The 17,908-nt window shown below is 36.6% G+C and overlaps 1 protein-coding gene across 2 annotated transcripts; it reads left to right on the top strand.

Moving 5' to 3' along the window:
* The first annotated feature begins 4,108 nt into the window (after window positions 1-4,108).
* Window positions 4,109-16,768, top strand: gad3 (glutamate decarboxylase 3). Of its 2 annotated transcripts, none has more exons than XM_077229009.1 (15): window positions 4,109-4,282; window positions 4,811-4,962; window positions 5,631-5,873; window positions 5,946-6,036; window positions 7,109-7,221; window positions 7,338-7,453; window positions 7,722-7,801; window positions 7,886-7,940; window positions 8,613-8,729; window positions 8,808-8,872; window positions 9,606-9,684; window positions 11,851-12,000; window positions 15,531-15,638; window positions 15,785-15,874; window positions 15,993-16,768. In XM_077229009.1, the coding sequence occupies exons 1-15, from the start codon at window positions 4,275-4,277 to the stop codon at window positions 16,164-16,166; spliced, it is 1,641 nt and encodes a 546-aa protein (XP_077085124.1). In that variant the 5' UTR covers window positions 4,109-4,274; the 3' UTR covers window positions 16,167-16,768. The 2 variants fall into 2 exon arrangements, with proteins under 2 accessions (XP_077085124.1, XP_077085132.1); XM_077229017.1 differs by having other exon boundaries at window positions 4,112-4,287; window positions 4,824-4,962.
* Window positions 16,769-17,908: the final 1,140 nt, after the last annotated feature.

The raw sequence follows: 17,908 nt of genomic DNA, 5'->3' as shown, positions 1-17,908 counted from the left end.
TAATTGTATAAAATCTGAACATTTAGTGAAAAAAAACATTATTTAGTGGGGAACAAATAAGAGACAATAAGTGTAGCACTAAATCTGGTAAAAACGTGTTCATGTATGAAGTTTAGCAGAACTGCTTCTTCCTTGATTTTGCGCAAGCAAAAGTGTCAACTACATCCCCAAAGTCCATTTCTTTGTTAGCGTCTCCACAGTTAGCTCCAGCTTCGTCAGACTCAGCGCTGCTGGTGATCGCAGTTCCTGTGATCTTCTCACAAAAAAACTCCAACTATGACGCGTTGCCGACTGTATGTATGTGTCATAAGAGTAAACAACTGAGCTGCTAACACTATATTATAAACCCATCCAATGTGCACCAGGTGCATTTTTGACCCAACATGTCACACAGCATACAAGTTAAAAAGTCACCCCTTACAACTGCTGCATTCCCGTGTCTTTTGGGCGCAGACCAATTAAGAGACAAGTCAGACCTGAAGTACTAGGCAGTTTGTTTCCTAATATGAGTTATGATTGTTTTGAGCCAAACCTTGTCCTAAAGGGTCATGAAACCCTAAACCAAATTTTCTGAGATTTTAACAGAGGTATGTGTTGAACACCATAGAGAGCCTAAGTCCCTCCCCTCCGCTTCCGGCTCATGGGACCTTATTTCGGAAAAAATATGTATGTTAGGCAATGGCGAGAGACAACTTATCTTTTTATTCCGTCTGAACTGTGCCCTGAATTACACATATGATGTTTGTCAATTTAAAAGATAATTATGAAAGTCAAGAAAGTCACAGTTTGTCATAAAACAGAAGAGTAACATTTATGTGAAAATCGCTCAATGAACTACCTCTCTCGTCTCGCACTATGTACGTCACCAAGCTCGTGTGTGTGCAGTCTGGTACAAAACGCACAGGCATAACGGCGTAACGTTACAATTATAACGTTTATAACTATAGAAAAAATGACAGACGTTAGCTTCAGTAAAGTTAGCTTCATTCATTGAGAGAAAAGGTTAGACGTCACATGCGCGCCTTTTGGGTTTTTTAGTCTTTGTAATTACGTATTTTCACAGTCTTATACCTCAACAGTTTTACATCAAACTGTGACTTTCTTGACTTTAAAATGTATCTTTTAAATTGACAAACATCATATGTGTAATTCAGGGCACAATTCAAACGGGATCCAAATATTTGTTGTCTCTCGCCATTGACTACCGTACAATATTTTTCCGAAATAAGGTCCCATGGTGGTCCACCAGAAGGGGAGGGACTTAGGCTCTCTATTGAAGGCAATGTTAGCATCTGTTAGATTTAATAATAGGGTGAAAATGGTAAAAAAAAAAAATTAGCGTGTTAAAAATCTTCTTCGTGTCCACGTCACAGGCTGTGACGCGGCAGAGCGCTGTAAGTGCTTTGACTCATCGGTGTCTCAATTATTAATGAGACTGAGTTTTCATATCCTATGAGAAGAAACTGTTTCTTAATTATTCATTACACTACGTGGATCTTTCCAATGACAGACATGTCAAACTGTGATATCGCGTAGTAGATGAGAGAGCAAATCATGGGACACAAGTGTTTGTTTTCGTGGTGCAAAAGTTCAAGTGCGTTGAATATGTTTCTCCACGAATCGATGCTACCAGGGCTACACTCTGGCTCTGGGTGGTTGGTTGGCCATTAACCACAGACACATCTAAATTATATCTGTGCAGCGAACATTTTTCTCAAGAGAGCGTCTAGAACTGGAGAATGGTGGACTTCGGCCTTGTTGACGACCAATGCAAGTTACGCCTTGCGAGTAATGCGGGGAGCACGTAGATCTAGGCTGTTCACGGAACGTTTTTTTAAGTGGAAAATTAATTATTTTCAAATATATGCATTTATAGTGTGTATATAAACAATTATAGATTTTATAATGACATTATAATTATACATGTACATTACGATTACTGCCTTATATATGTAGAAGGGCATTCAGTTACTTTTGAAAGGACAATAATAAAGTGTCAGTGTATTTCATTAGACTAACTTTGCCAGCTATAAAAAAAATCTAGTATTTCCTCACATATTACCACTGATTTTTAGTGACAGTCGATATGCATGGGCCACTGGCAATGTCAGTTCCCCCCTCTCCCCTGCCGTGCCACACCCACTCCGTCCCTTTTTCTCACAGCCATACACGCCCATTTAAGTTGCATTTTTCAAAAAGATTGTGAGCTAGACTTGAGCTGAAAGAGGGGGGTTTCATGACCCTTTAATGCATCTGACATAGAAGACTATGGCATTGACTTTGTAGGTGAATATGATAATGACACACGGGCCATCACAGCTCCAGAAAGCACCTTTAGAGTTAGTGTTGCAGATACTGATAACCTTCATTTTTAACTAATAACCTACTTATTTGTTTTTAACTATCTATCATCACACTACATATAATGAAAATTATGGAATACAGCTATTATGGAAACTATGGAATACAGCACTACTTATTTGTTTTTAACTATCTCACATTGTACACTCTTCTTCTTATGAGATTTCTTCTGCCAATCAAAGCTCCTGCTGCGGATCTCCTCTTTAACCCCATGCCTTTAAACTCTAAGCCCCCTTCCTCTAATGTTTTCTTAAAATTAAACAAAGAAAATGAAACTGACTGTTGTCAATCTTCTAGAAAAACATGCGGTCACTGGTCTTCTAATTCGGTAGGTGGCGTCGTCACTAAAAACCTTGGGTCCTAGAAATGCGGTCCTAAGACTGGCAGTTTCGCAGACTCCGGTATTGCAGGTAGATGCTACTTGGTGAGATTAGTTTGTGACTGCGCCGCTCTGCCCATTGGGTGGCGCTGTCTTCACTGGTCCTTTAAGCCGCGCAGATAACATCTATCTATCTATCTATCTATCTATCTATCTATCTATCTATCTATCATGAGCATCACACATAACAAAAATGGCAATAACCTCTTATTTGGGAATAGGGCCTAATAAGTGATCAAAATGAAGCAATTACACTAAAACTACTTTGTTCGCTGACTTCGCTCTCTAAAAAAACAGCTGACCATTAGCCAGCGTTTTACCTATACATGAAATCTTCATACAGATTGATGTACAAAGGGACAATTTCATTCAGTGAAGTTACCATGGCTGCATCTGTTCCAGGCAAGGAAATGTTCAAGGACTAAACATAGAATTAACTAACGAGACTGATGGAAGCAACATGGTGAGCTTGATTAAAAGCCATGAAAATAAAAACAAGCCTTTATAATTTCTCGCTATTGCCTCTATTCACTTTGCCTACCATTTAAAAAAGACCGAGCTCTGCATGGCCTGCTCTTGCTGAAAGGCTAAGTTACCGTCTTTTTATACATAAAAAGAAAATAATAAAAAAATGTAGACATACTGTATAGACCAAATTAAATAAGAGATATGAGTCAGACAAAACAAATCTGAAGAGGTTTTACATGTTCCTTCAATACTGTGATACGTTTTAAAAGGTATATACACTATTCAATTAATTTAATGGTGCTTTATAAATACCTATTTGTCAGTGAGAATTGAGTTTTAGATAGAAGCCTCTCTGACAATTTTTATAAAAAGGAAACGGTATAGTTCTGTTCTGTGCAAGAACTCCATGCGCATCCATGAAGCCTAGCATGGATAAGAGCAGGGAGAGCAGCAATAGGGTAAACAGAACAGAACCAACATGAATGTATTGCAGATATCATTCATTCAATATTTGAATGTACAACATAACTTATTTCGAGAATTTAGTCTGATTCAAAGGGGAATCAGAATGCAAAATCCTGACTGGATGAGAGGAGGAGCTTGGGATGGAGGAGGATAATTGGCACCTGAGAAACGCAATAGATGTTTATAATACTGAAGGAGTTTATATATGAATGTTGTGATGGGCGTCATTTTCTTATACAGTAGGTAGACGTGGATCAGCTGGGAGTCAGCTGATGCGAGCTTCACCTGCCAGAACTGAAGCTGCGCTTGATTTTTTTCATGTTCATGCTTGAGCATCTGTCTGTGTCGAGCCAGTGCAGAGAATGAACACATTCATATCAATTAACAAAAGAAGAGAGAGAGTCTGAAAGTTGATGTCGTTTTCATCCTTATGTAATAGCATTGCTTTCATTGGGATAGAAAGCCGTGCACTATGACCACACCTAGTTTTACTGAAGGTTAGTTGATTTTCAACACTGGGGTGGAAGCTGGAGCTTTTTTTAACTTTCAGCCATTTGGCACATGACTCTAGATAGTACAGTCAACAACAGTGGATTCCTCAATGAGAAGGTAAACTACATTGACTTATTATTCATTGTTATATGTTACAAACTTACAATGCCATTCAGTGCTTTTAATTTCATCATACTGTTCTATATCTGAATCTGCAGTGACTATATCATAGTATCATAATCAGTGATTGGTGTTCAAATAAGTGGTTGTTCACTGTGCTGTTATCAGTGGTATCATGACATTTCTGAAGTTTTGTTTGTCAGTGTTGTTATTGTTAAATGAAACGAAAACTATTCAAAATCATTTTCATTTATTGAAATAAAGCTGAGATAAACTAAATATTAGGAATGTAGAAATGTTGCCTTCTCAGTTTACTGAAATAAAATAAGTTGAATTTCATTAACTGAAGTGACTAAAACTGAAATGAAAATAAAATAAAGCTATATAAAATTAGAAATAATAATAATAATATGAAAAATTGGCAAAAAACAATATTACTTAAACTGAAATATAAATCTAAAAACTAATTCAACATGAATAAATAATAATGTGGGTGTTTGAAATGGTTTGCTGATGTTTGTGCAGGTCTCTTGGAAACATTATGGAGTTCACACAAGCTGATAAACAGCATTTCGACAAGAGCAAACAGGACACAGGTTCTTTAGGAAACGCTGATGACGCCCTGAAATATGATAGTGGGAACGCAGCCCATGACTTCAGCTGCATCCACAGCAAAGGTACAACAAACACTCAGATGAAAGGGTGGTGAAATGTCTGAGCTTCCCCTTGCATTACAACAATGGGACTAGAAACATTTTTTGAAAAGGAATATAGCCCATCATCGTGGAATATTTTGCTCTGTTCAGTTTAATACCAAATGTAAAGAATGTATGAACTGAAACAAGTTCAAACTTGTTCAAAGCAAGTGCAAATCGCAGTTCGTTCTATGTGATATGACATTCAATTATCTATTCAAATATTGTTACAATGGAACGAAATGATATAATATATAACTTTCACTCTAAGCTGTTAAAAGCGTTAGCCACATGAAAAAAATGTAAATATTAATTTAATGTGAGTTTTCAAAAGATTCATTTTGAATTATGCTGCAATTACTTCAACAAAGTAAATATTTTTATCCAGTTGAGTGCATTCAAATTATTTCCAATCAGAGCGCTTTTATGTGTTTACATTTTCAAATGTAAAATGCAAATTAAACCACAGAACTGTGTTGCAACTGCTCTGGATACAAGCTTCTGTAGAATGTACATTGCTGGTAGAATGTAAATACCTCCATATATTGATTGACAGCCCAACTTGTTAATGTCCTGCAGCTGTTTTCAACTCCATTTTACCTGAAGCACAAATAGTTTGTGAAAATGACGTGTATTTTGTGTTTGCTCAGATCTACTCCCTGCTGAAGAGGGAGAGGAAGCAACCAAGCACTTCCTGCAGGAGCTGGTAAACATCTTGCTGGCCTACATCACTAAATCCCTGAAACGCAGCTCCAAAGTTGTAGATTTTCACCATCCTCACCAGCTTAAGGAAGGTCTGGAGGGATTCAGCCTGGAGCTCCCTGACCAGCCGGATAATCTGGAGCAGCTATTGGTGGACTGCAGAGATACACTGAAATATGGAGTTAAAACAGGTAAGAACAAGCAAAATAACACAGTTGTGTTTTGTGGAAGCTTTTGTTAATGTTGTTCTTTAATGTTGTCAGGCCATCCGAGATTTTTCAACCAGCTGTCAACCGGACTTGACATTATTGGTCTAGCAGGAGAATGGTTGACGTCCACAGCAAATACAAACATGTGAGACTCATTCATTAAGTTTCATTTCTTTAACATTCACATTTTATTTATAAAAAGAGAAAATAAATGTAGGAACACTTTGAAATTTAGAAATTAGGTATAGGTATGAAATGTTTGTATTTAACATTCATTTACACAGTTTAGAGATACACTACTGTTCAAACGTTTGGGGTATATATGGAATATAAAATTCAGCTGTGCCATCACTGGAATAAATTGCATTTTAAAATATATTAAAATATAAAACGGTTATGTACAATTTTCACCACTTTTTTATTGTATTTTTGATAATAGATTTGATTATCAAAGTCTCTTGGTTTGATAAGAGACTTCTTTAAAAATGTTTGAATGGTATAATTATGGGAAATTATATATGTATATCAATGTCGGCATTTAAGAAAAGTATGACAGATCATTTATTTCGTATTGTGACGTATCCGTCACAACATCCCAGTGAAATGAATTATTGAAAAAGAAATAACTGTAGAGGACTTGGTATCATTGGTTGTTGAGATCTATATGTCATCTTGCAGTTGTCACGGGTTGGTTCAGGGAAGACAGAAGATGAACATAGATTCAAACACTTTCTTTAATAAATGAAAAACAGGAACAGGCGAACATGTGCGACAGCGTGCAAACACGAACAAAACCGGGCAATGAACCGAATACAGGCAGAAACATAAATACACAGTGATGATGGTTACAAATGACAAGCAGCTGTGAGGAAGGTGATCAGTGTCCATGGTAACAGATTAGTGGCGGGAAACAGACAGGCAAACACACCTGAGGACAGAAAACGACCTGAAAGTTTCAGAATATAGCATAATCGTGACAGCAGTATATTGTAAGAAAGGGGTGAGTTTTAAGTGGACTAAATGATTGGAGAAGTCATGGCATTTATGACATTTTGATTTTAAAAACTACATACGTAAACAAGTTGTTCGTAAGGATCATTGAGATGTACTGTATTTAAAAAGTGAATTTCTATTTTCATTTTACAGTTCCCACTCTCCTCTATTTCTTCTGCAGTTCATCAGGACATGTATGAGTCTGAGTTCTTCTCTGCTTACAGGTTCACTTATGAAATATCCCCAGTTTTTATACTAATGGAGGAGGTAGTTCTGAGAAAAATGCATACAATTATTGGATGGCAAGATGAAGATGGAGATGGCATCTTTTGTCCTGGTAACAAGCTGAAAGCACAAAAATACATGAAGCATTAATATTGCGCTTTGAAAAATGAAAATTGGAACTATTCAATCATTAGTGTTTCATTAAACAGCTAATGGCTTTCTCTGCAGGAGGCACCATGTCCAATCTGTACAGTGTGTTGTTGGCTAGGTTTCATCTCTTTCCGGCAGTGAAGACCCATGGGATGTCTGCGATACCTCGCCTGGCGCTGTTCACCTCCGCGCACGTACATGATCTCATTATTGTTACCTACACTCTCACCAGGCGTGCTGTGACAGTTCCACTTACTCAATGAAACGCATAGCACAACACATTTCAGCTATTACCTCCTGACCCACTGATTGGGAGGTCAGACGTTACGTGTCACAGCAGTGTTTTAAGTCCTGATAGACTGCCGTTAATTCAAATATTTCATGTCTTGTTATGGTAAACCAAAAGGTCAGATCATGTTAGCTGTTTGCCTGTGCATGTTTAACATCCGCTTTCCTTATTAGAGTCATTATTCAATCAAGAAGTCTGCAGCAGTTCTCGGCATCGGCTCTGAAAACGTTATAGTTGTCAGATGTGATGAAAGGTATGATTGGTGGACGGAATCATAAGTTCATAATTTGCAGTGTGCCCTAGCAAAATGAATAAAACGTGCTGGTGTCACTGTTAGGGGGAAGATGATCTCATCAGAACTGAACTCCAGCATTGATGCAGCAAAGTCTAAGGTTGGTCAAATGAGCTGATATTGAGCTACATATTTAATAATATACAAGTTTGTTTTCGGTCCCTGCCATTTATACATTACACATCCATAAAACATGACTGGCCATATTGTCTAAAATGCAATTACTCAAAATCAACGTCTTATAGGATGTAATATTTCACAGTCGAGCTGTAGTAGCCTACTAGATATTAGCTTGTGACATGGTCCATTTTAGTGATGTAAGATGTGGTTATCCCAGTTAAATTATATGTTTGTTGCATGTTGAATTTGCCCAAAATAGGCTGGAATCTAAAATCGAACATTAACATTAAAAAGTTAAGCTTAAACAATTCAGACCTTCTTCTCTGCTAAACTTATAAAATCACTATTTATCATATTTTATAGTCCTTCAGTGAGGACTTAGAAACAATATGAATGTGTCTCTTCATGTTGCAATTAGTAGTAACTAGGTTACTGTGATATAGTTGCATCACTAACAGAAAACAAGATAAAAACATATATATATATATATTCAAGGCCCCAATAGCTACGCATCTGACCTGTGAACTACATGCAAATGTGCTGATATTCATATCAACATCACACATACTCGTTTGGGTTCTGCAGTACGCCATACCATAAACATTGAATGATTGTGTATATGTCTTCAAAAATCCTTGTATGCTGTCCGTAGGGTCTGGTCCCATTCTATGTCAATGCAACTGCAGGAACCACAGTCTACGGAGCATTTGACCCTCTGAATGAAATAGCAGACATTTGTGAGCTTCAAGGCCTATGGATGCATGTGGATGTAAAATGTTTTATTATTATTATTATTAAGTACATTTGATTAAATTATGCAGTGCTTTAATGTTCTCACTTCATTTAGGCTGCCTGGGGTGGAGGCTTGCTTCTGTCAAACAAACATCGTGTGAAAATGCAAGGAATTGAAAGGTAATCTAAATCAATCATTTTAATTGTATAATGTGTTCCTGTTGCTCAGTAGCACTAGAATCTCCAAGGTCATTGGTTTGATTCGCCAGAAAAATTGGTGGCCAAATGTATACCTTGAGTGCAGCACAAATTGCTTTTGATTAAAGCCTCTGCTAATGTGCTAAATGTAAAAATACATTTTAGTGTTTACCCATTCAGGTTCCTGTAGACACTTTACCTGTTTATCAATGAGTTGAAATCTCTATCTTTTAAATCTTACTGACTAATGCAAGCATGGGCTCCTCCATCTACCTTAAATGTCAGCAGTCGATTCTCTGGACACTTCTTCAACATCCCTCTGTTTCATTTTAATCAACACAAAGTGCCGCCTTCTTTGCCATTCCGTTTGGTGCTCTGCAGGGTAATTCAAGTAATTTCTCAACAATTTTAGCTGCAAAAGGAGTGTGGTGAAAGCACATCGACATTACTCTGAGACTGTATTAAAGCATATAACCCCCGTGTGCTTAAAAAGATCTTACTTTTCTTTCTTTTTTACTGATGGTTGGTCAGAACCCGCAATTACAGGATTGCTTCTAGCGTACATCAAACTGATAAAAGTTTCAGTCTAATGGATTCCTCCTCCACTTTCACCTCTGTTTCAAAAATAATTTTATATTTTAAATATGTACTTTAAATTGATGGATTTTTTTTTTAACATCTAACATCATCATGCTATTCAAATGCTTTCAACCAGAGCCCATTCTGTGACCTGGAACCCACACAAGATGATGGGCGTCCCATTGCAATGCTCAGCCATTCTAGTGAAGAGAAAGGTGAGCTGAGATGGACAGTTTAATCTATGATGTTAAGCTTAAATAAATAAATAAAGGCCTATAAGATAAAGAGATATGAAATCCATAGATTTTTATATGTATTACTGCTCTGAAGAAGCTGCATAACATAAATGCATATAACAGCAGGTGTAAGGTCATTTTCACCAGTGTTGATTTTGTATCATTGAGATACTATTATAGTTTTTATTAGTATTTTATTGTATCAGTGTTTATATTTTTTCTGTAATCATTTTAATTTTGTTTTTGTCAGTTTTTAAATAGTTTTTTTTAATATGTCTATAATTTGTATTAATTATTTAATTCAATTTTAGTTGTAGTCATTTTAGTACATCAAGTTAAACTAAATTAAAATGAAAATTGTTGCCTTGGTATTCAACTGAAATAAAATAAATAAGTTTAAGTTTTTTATATTTTATTTCAGTTAAAGTTTATATAATTTGAAGTGATAATTATTTATTTTTTTATGGTTCAGTGTCAGTTTTAGGTAACTAAATATTTATTGACAAGCTTTACACGACATACGCATAGAATTTCCTTAATGTAGCAAGTTGTGGAGGAATTCCAGTGAGGAAAAGAAAGTAATTTATTTTCTCATAACCAGCATAAAACAAACACAACAGTACTATATAAAGGCTTTTCACACGAGTAGGCTATGTTTAAACTAAAGGATTTATACTTTCATTAATTTGATATGCTAGTCCACATAGGAAAAACAAACATGCCAATTTACTGACCTGATGCAGACTAATATACACATTGCTGAAGCGGATTAATATTGTCTTGGTCTGGAGCGGGGTTTATGCAAGCTAAGGTGAAAATAAGCAGTCTGATATCTGCTGGGCTGCAGTTCCATTTTTCACCACAGATTTACATAGGGTAAACTGTGAGGCGCAGTAGAACTGGGGAGGACTCTGGCACCCGTTGCCCCGCTTATCATTGCCGAAGCCATACGCTAAATTTTAATATATCCTGTTCACTTTAAGACTTAAAATATTCCAGAAAATCTCATAAATATTTGTTGCAGAATGCTGAACACATTTACAATTTATTATTGATTCAGCTTGAGGTCAATGTTTTGGATGAATATTCCCATACAGACGAGCCGTAGCTGAATGACGTCTTAAAGTTAGGATAACCTCCGACCTTTCTTAAATCCCCAAAGTTTAGATGTTTAATGCATTTTTGGGGTTGTTTCAAAGATTAAGCATTAAGAATTAAGCTACATATGGTAACACTTTACTGTTCCTTCATTAATGAATAACTACACAGGAACAAATGAGTAACGCACTATTAACATTCCAGTAAATTCTATTAACTAACAAGTTGAATGAGGTAGTTCATATTAGCTAATCAGTAACTATTTTTTTCATACATCCCAGAGAACTACTAAATACAGGTTCATTGTTAACATGAATAATGCGTCATTTATAATAAAAGGTAGCAGTAACCCACTAGTAATGATAAGTGTTACTACAGCCTTCTAAATGAACTACTAATTATTTGGATCAGTATTCTAAAGTGAAAAACATAATAAATATTGACTGAAGTCACACTTTAGTAATTACTAGTGTTTTCCCACGATCTTCACTTTAGAATATTGATCCAAATAATTAGTAGTTCCTCTAGAAAGATGTAGTAACACTTGTCATTACTATCCAAAACCTTACAAAAACCTCAAAAACTTACACCTTCAGTCAATATTCAGAGTTTCTTGTTAGTTTATAGTAGTTACTAGAATGTTAATAGTGGGTTACTCATTTGTTCCTGTGTAGTAATTTATTAATGAAGGAGCAGTATTCTAAAGTGTTACCCAGTACTAGTACAAGGTATGTGGACAAGTGCAAAAAGGCGGGCTTTGAGTTGTTTTTCAGTCAGAAAGCCTTGAGCAATACCCATCTTTCAATCAAATAACACCAAAGCCTGTCATTTGTTTAGGAAATATTTGAGAAATTCTTAAGACTTTTTCAAGAGATTTAGATTTTATCTTAAGAATTTTCGTAACTTTTTTTCTTGGAGTCCTTGTCAAGCACAGAGGGTCGCTTCACTGCTCAGGACAAACCAGTTACATCATCCATTATCACCACACTTGATGCTTGAGGAGGTCTTGACAACCAAGGGTATATAAAGGTCATGTGTTGTTCTCAGGGCCTCCTGCAGGAGTGTAATCAACTCTGTGCTGAGTATCTCTTCCAACCTGACAAGTCCTATGACGTGACCTATGACACCGGGGACAAAAGCATTCAGTGTGGACGGCATGTGGACATCTTTAAACTGTGGCTAATGTGGAAGGCGAAGGTACGTTTATGGCAGCTTTAAAATAAATGACACTTAAAATAACAATGTGTATTCAGAAAGGTGCTTTACTTCCTTACAAAAAATAAAAAATGATTTAGTTAAAAGATGATTTGAAATAATAATAAACTTGATTTTATAAAGTGCCTTTAAAGCAGCTTCTCAAGGCACTTTACACAATAAAACAGACAAATACAACAACAACAAAAAACTGGAATACAAAAAAAGTTTAAAAAAACAATCAACTACAAGCTAAGCAAAAAAAAAGTGTTTTTAGATAAGATTTTAAAAAAGCATAAATTCTGTGCATCTCTAAAATGAGAAGGGAGTTCATTCCAGAGTCTAGGAGCAAAGGATGTGAAAGCCCTGTCCCCTACAGATCACACTTGTCTGTGGGATAGCCAAAAGACCAGTTTGGGAGGAGCGCAAATGACGCTTAGGAGTATAAAAAGTTTAAAGCGCAGACAGGCACTGAGGGAGACGCGGAGCCTTATATGTAAGCATAAGGGCTTTAAAATCAACACAGAACCTGACCGGGAGCCAGTTCAAGGACTTTGGAGAAAGCTGGAGTGATGTGCTCATTTGTCCTGACTCCAGTCAGGATCCTAGCTGCTGAATTTTGCACACATTGCAATTTGTTAAGTGTGGTTTTAGGGACCCCAGCCAGAAGTGCATTGCAGTAGTCAATGTGAGAAAAAAACAAAACTATTGATAAGCCTTTCTATCACAGGAAAGAAAGGATGACATAGGGCTTAGTCTAGCAATATTTAAAAGGAAGTCTTAACAGTATATTGCACATGTGGATCAAAAGAAAAACTAGAGTCAAGTATAACTCCTAATTTTTTATTTAGTTGAAACTACAAAACAGCCATCCATGTTTAAAATTAGTAAACAAGCTTTACGAAGCTGATGAGGGGAGCTAATGAGCATAACCTCAGTCTTATCACTATTAAAGACACTGAATTTTGGGTCAATCCTTATTTTTATCTCAGAAATGCAGTGTAGAGAAAAGAAACATCCACATTTTGACCAGGCTTAAAATGGAAATAAATTTGAGAATTGTCTGCGTAAAAGTCCATGTCCAAAAATCCAAGAGGAAATATATAAATGCTAAAAAAGTTAGACGAGGCTTAAAGTTAAACCCTGGGGAACACCAGTAGGGACTGGTCCAATCTCAGACCTGAAACCACTCAAAATAAACTAAAAAAAAAAACATAAAAATAAACTGGTGGTCATAGAGATAAGATCTTAACCAGGTTAAAACAGACTCAGAAAAACCATAGACGTTTGAGTAAAAAGTTGTGACTGACACTATCAAAAGTGGTACTTAGATCAAGAAGAATAAGGATGGAGAGAGAACCAAAATCTGAAGCTATATTGACAGATCATTGCTGACCTTGACCAAAGCTGTTTCTGTACTATAAAGTTTTCGAAAAACAAACTCAAGGGCCTCAAAGAGATTATTAGCAGTGAGATGTTTGTGCAGCTGCAAAGCCACAACACGTTCTAATTTTTTTTTGCCAGAAAAGGAAGATTTGAAATATTGATAATTGTTTAAACTGTCCAAATCAACATTATGCTTTTTTGGCTGGCTTTCATACGTGATACCTTCCTACTCCGCAACTCAATTTGTCAATTTGAGGAAAATCAGAGAAAGATGCGCCAGAGTAACAAGGGAAATTAGAGGCTAGAACATTATTCAACTGTAAAATCTTGTCTTCAAGAGGAGCTGACGAAATCAGTCTGATTAATTGATTTCCATTTAAGGAAATTAACAATGTATGAAGATGATGTACTAGGAAGAGGCAATTCCACATTAAAAAGGATCACCAGATGCCAGGCAGAATGACTTGTTGGGTTGATGATGTTAGAGTGGCCTCCAGTCACAGATGAAGGTATAAACGATCTTACAGATTATTTATGGAAATAGCTTGGCAAGCTAGCTAGGCTAACGTTAGCTAACGAGGAAACTATAAAAAGATCTGTCCATTTGGCAACAATAAATAAATGAATGACATCAAATAAACAAATTCATGTTTTTCGCTACCCAGCAACAGCTCAGTTATGGCGCCCGCTTACTTCCGGTAGTTTCGCCGGATTCGTCTATAAGTCTTCTCAGAGAGACAGGTTTTTTATTTTGTTTTAAAAAGTAGGCTCTTCCACAGTTTAGGGCCGGCTACAATCTAGGGACCATTGAATATGTCTGATTCGATGACCTAAAACATCTAGCTTGAGTGTTTATACTCAAAAGGTCAGAAAGATAAGAGGGTGCCAGACCATTTAAAACCTAAAAAAAAGAGTAAAATTTTTTACATTCTAAAACAAGACTGGCAGCCAGTGCAAATAGAGTAAGGCAGGGGTGATATGTTTGTATTTACGAGTGTCGGACAGAAGTCTAGCAGCTGCGTTTTGGACTGTTTGTAAGCGATTCATAAGATTGTCTAATACCTATATAGATTGAGTTGCAGAAGTCTAGCCAAGATTAGATGTAATGTAAGCATGTATAACCCTCTCAAACCTACCAACTTTTAAAAACTCTTAACCTTAGCAAAGAGTCTTAGCTGAAAAAAACTTGATTTAACTACTGCATTTACCTGCTTATGAAAAGTCAAAGCAGAATTTGAAAACACCACCCAAATTTTTGACAGGGCATAATTGCCTCATTTAGATTTAAAAAATGTAGGGACATCCAAGCTTTAATATCTTACTGACACGCTGTTAAAGCACTCAAACTCTGGTCGTCATTTTGCTTAAAAGGCAGATAAATTTGAATGTGTCGTCAGCATAACAATGAAATGACACTCTGTGTTTATTAAAAATGGACCCAAATGGGAGCATATATAAAGAAAAGAAAATGGGACCAAGGATAGATCCTTGGGGAACACCACAAGTCAAAACTGATTTGGAGGATGAGCACCCCTCCGCAAAGACAGAAAGTTCTATTATTCAAGGATGAAAAATTATTCCCCCAGTCAGGGGAGATCAAACGGCCTATAGCCCTCCGGATAAAAAGAAGTCTATCGTTTTTTTTGTGCCGTGTTTTGGTTAATAACAGCAAGTCCAGTTCTCTATCAGAGATATGTCCGATATAAAAGCAAAGCCTTATTGTTTACTGAACATGCATTAAATAACGCAACATATTAACCGGGCTCTGGGACACAGCAGAAGGCAGCTCCGATCAGGCAAGCGAAGATGAAGTACTGAGGTCCGCACCAGTATGAGAGACTCCTTTAGTCTGTCGCGGACTCGTAGGGACATAGATGTTTAAAGTAGAAGAAAGGCTGAAACTGTGTCCTAAATTTCAATGAATATCTCAACTGGCCAGCATTTCGACAAGAGTTCATACAAATAATTGAAAAGTAGAAATTGTACCCCAGTTACAACCAAAAAATATTCAAAACACATTTGTTATTTATTTTATATAATTATAATCTATTTTTTTTTTTCTGTGATTTAAATTTGACAAAATGGCAAAAAAAGCTCTAAACCTTGACACACAAAAAAACAAACACATTTTTTCTTTTCTTATAAAGGGCTCTGAGGGTTTTGAAGCACAGGTCAACCACTGCCTAGAAAATGCAGAGTATCTTTACTACAAGCTGAAGAGAAGGACAGATTTTCAGCTTGTCTTCAAAGGAAAAGTAAGTGCCATGTTTCTGTAAACTTTCTGCATATTTTAAAGATTGAAATTACTGAGTGATTTCAACAGTTGAATTTCTGCCTAGCCGTTACATACACATTCCCGACGTCGCTTTATGATTTTATATTTTCTGTATTTCTATTTCAGCCTGAACACAGTAATGTCTGCTTTTGGTATCTCCCAAAACGAGTGCAAAGCATTCCTCCAGGTCCTGAGCGAGACGGAGAACTCCACATGGTAGGTCAAGAAATTAAGCCTTTTTCATTTCTTAATTAATCTAATTAAGGAGGCACATTAGTCTTCAATTAGTGATCCCATTGTCTGTTTTACAAGCTGACATTATGAATTCCCACAGGTGGCTCCAAAAATCAAGACAAAGATGATGGAGGAAGGATACACAATGATTGGCTATCAACCTCTGGAAGACAAAGTGAATTTCTTCCGTTGTGTTTTCTCCAACCCAGCCACCCAGAGGGAAGATGTGGACTTCCTATTAGACGAAATTGCTCGTCTGGGCTGTGAACTCTAGTTTGCAAAAGACGTCTTTTTTGAAAAATCACTATTTATACTCTTCTTTCTTCATACCTCTGATGCAAGTTGTCATTACATACAGTCTTGTGAGTAGAAGCATTTACAGCTTTCTTTTTTAAATTATCTTTGAACATTATTAGCAATTATTAATAATTTATCCTTTGTCTAGGTGTTATACTTGATCTCTTTTGCCAAATCTTGTAGCTTTTGACTTCTGTAGCATCTGAACTAAATTATAAATGACATTTAAAGACATAATAGTGGAGCCACATTGACCAAAGGGAATAGATGATCACTCACTGATTTTCATTAAATCAACATGCTTTTTGAAGAAGAGGCATCCCTTACACATTATAACGTGACTAAATTGCACCTGCTCTTAATCAAGTTGTACAAATAGAGTGAATTCTGAAGGGAAATTGGAATGACTCGAGTCTTGCTGCTGTCAGATAGCTGAATTTTTTTGCAGTCTATTAGTGCCTCCTGCTGGTGGGATATTCTAATTCAAGACTGTACAAGTGTTACTCATGTTCATGACATTACTTCTAAATATAATTCTTATATTTAATATACACATTATAAAATATATATTGAAATCAATTTTGGTCTCTGTACATCAGAATTTATTTGCAGCTTGTTGGTTTTTATGCTTTGCTCTGTCCTAGACGACAGGAATTTTATGTGAAAGGGATTTCATTTTACACATTATTTATTTGTACACCACCTGCTTTTTTTGACCCATTAGTAATACATTTATATGACATGCAGGTTCCATCGAATTTAGTTTTATAACTGCAGCACAACCTGTTAGCTGAGATTAATTTGTCTTCTTGCCCACAAGTGAAGTTCACAACGTAATTTCGGGAGGAGTGAACCCATCTAATATTCCAATTAACTGTCGGAGCATGCAAGCAGCCGCTCACCTTGCTCTGGCATCGGCTGTTTTGGCATCCCTCCACCTCCCAAACTCCACCAATATAATTTAGGCATCTTTCTAACATACTCATCATCCAAGCATTAGTAGTCCCACTCGGGGGTATATATCTAAGCTGAAGCTAAGTTGAAGCTGCTTCCTCGAGCCCCTCCACTGCGGACAGCAAGCCAAATACGCTTAACCTTATTAGCTTAAAGATTATTTGGGCAAAGGAACTCGTGAAATGACAGTTAAGACTGAAAATTGGTCAGAACTGATGTGTTTTTTTACCCTTTTATCCCAAGCTCTTTGTCCTGACAATATTTGTATCCCTATATTTTCCTAATATTAATTTCAAAAGCAGATAACAACATTCTTGTGCAAAGCATAAGAGGATTTTTGGGCACGTGTGACTGCCAAAATGGATTGTGTCAGTGTTGTGTGTTAATGGCCTGTTAAAGGCCCCTTTGGATAGGTAATTTACTAAAGTTAGAGAAGAAACCGACATGTGGACAACACCATCAATCATGTAGGCTACAGTGCAGCCTATACTCTTGCATGACTTCAGCAAATGCGTGCAGTTCTGTAGCATGTTGACAGATGCTGGCCAAGGTAAATGAGGTGTGCTCCTTTGGCACTGTTAGGCAGAGCTCTATATAGTAGCTGCCAAACATATGCCAAAAGTATGTGGATTCAAAGCACAGGGGATTAATGTGTTGTTCCTGCTTTTATTGCAATAACAGCTTCCACTCTTAGCCTACACACTTATTAATTGAGCAGACGCTTACATTAAAAACAAAGCCGTTCCTCTGGATGTGCAGGCTAAG

This window comes from Siphateles boraxobius, unplaced genomic scaffold (assembly GCF_051911475.1).
Source record: "Siphateles boraxobius isolate OS27281-9 unplaced genomic scaffold, OSU_SipBor_1 1, whole genome shotgun sequence".
NCBI lineage: Eukaryota > Metazoa > Chordata > Actinopteri > Cypriniformes > Leuciscidae > Siphateles > Siphateles boraxobius.
This window is presented reverse-complemented; position numbering and strand designations above follow the sequence as displayed.

Excerpts from the sequence above, each read along its gene's own strand:
- gad3 (XM_077229009.1), top strand. Across the intron at positions 4,963-5,630 it reads CAGCTGCATCCACAGCAAAG|ATCTACTCCCTGCTGAAGAG; the intron begins GTACAACAAACA and ends GTGTTTGCTCAG. Across the intron at positions 5,874-5,945 it reads GAAATATGGAGTTAAAACAG|GCCATCCGAGATTTTTCAAC; the intron begins GTAAGAACAAGC and ends TAATGTTGTCAG.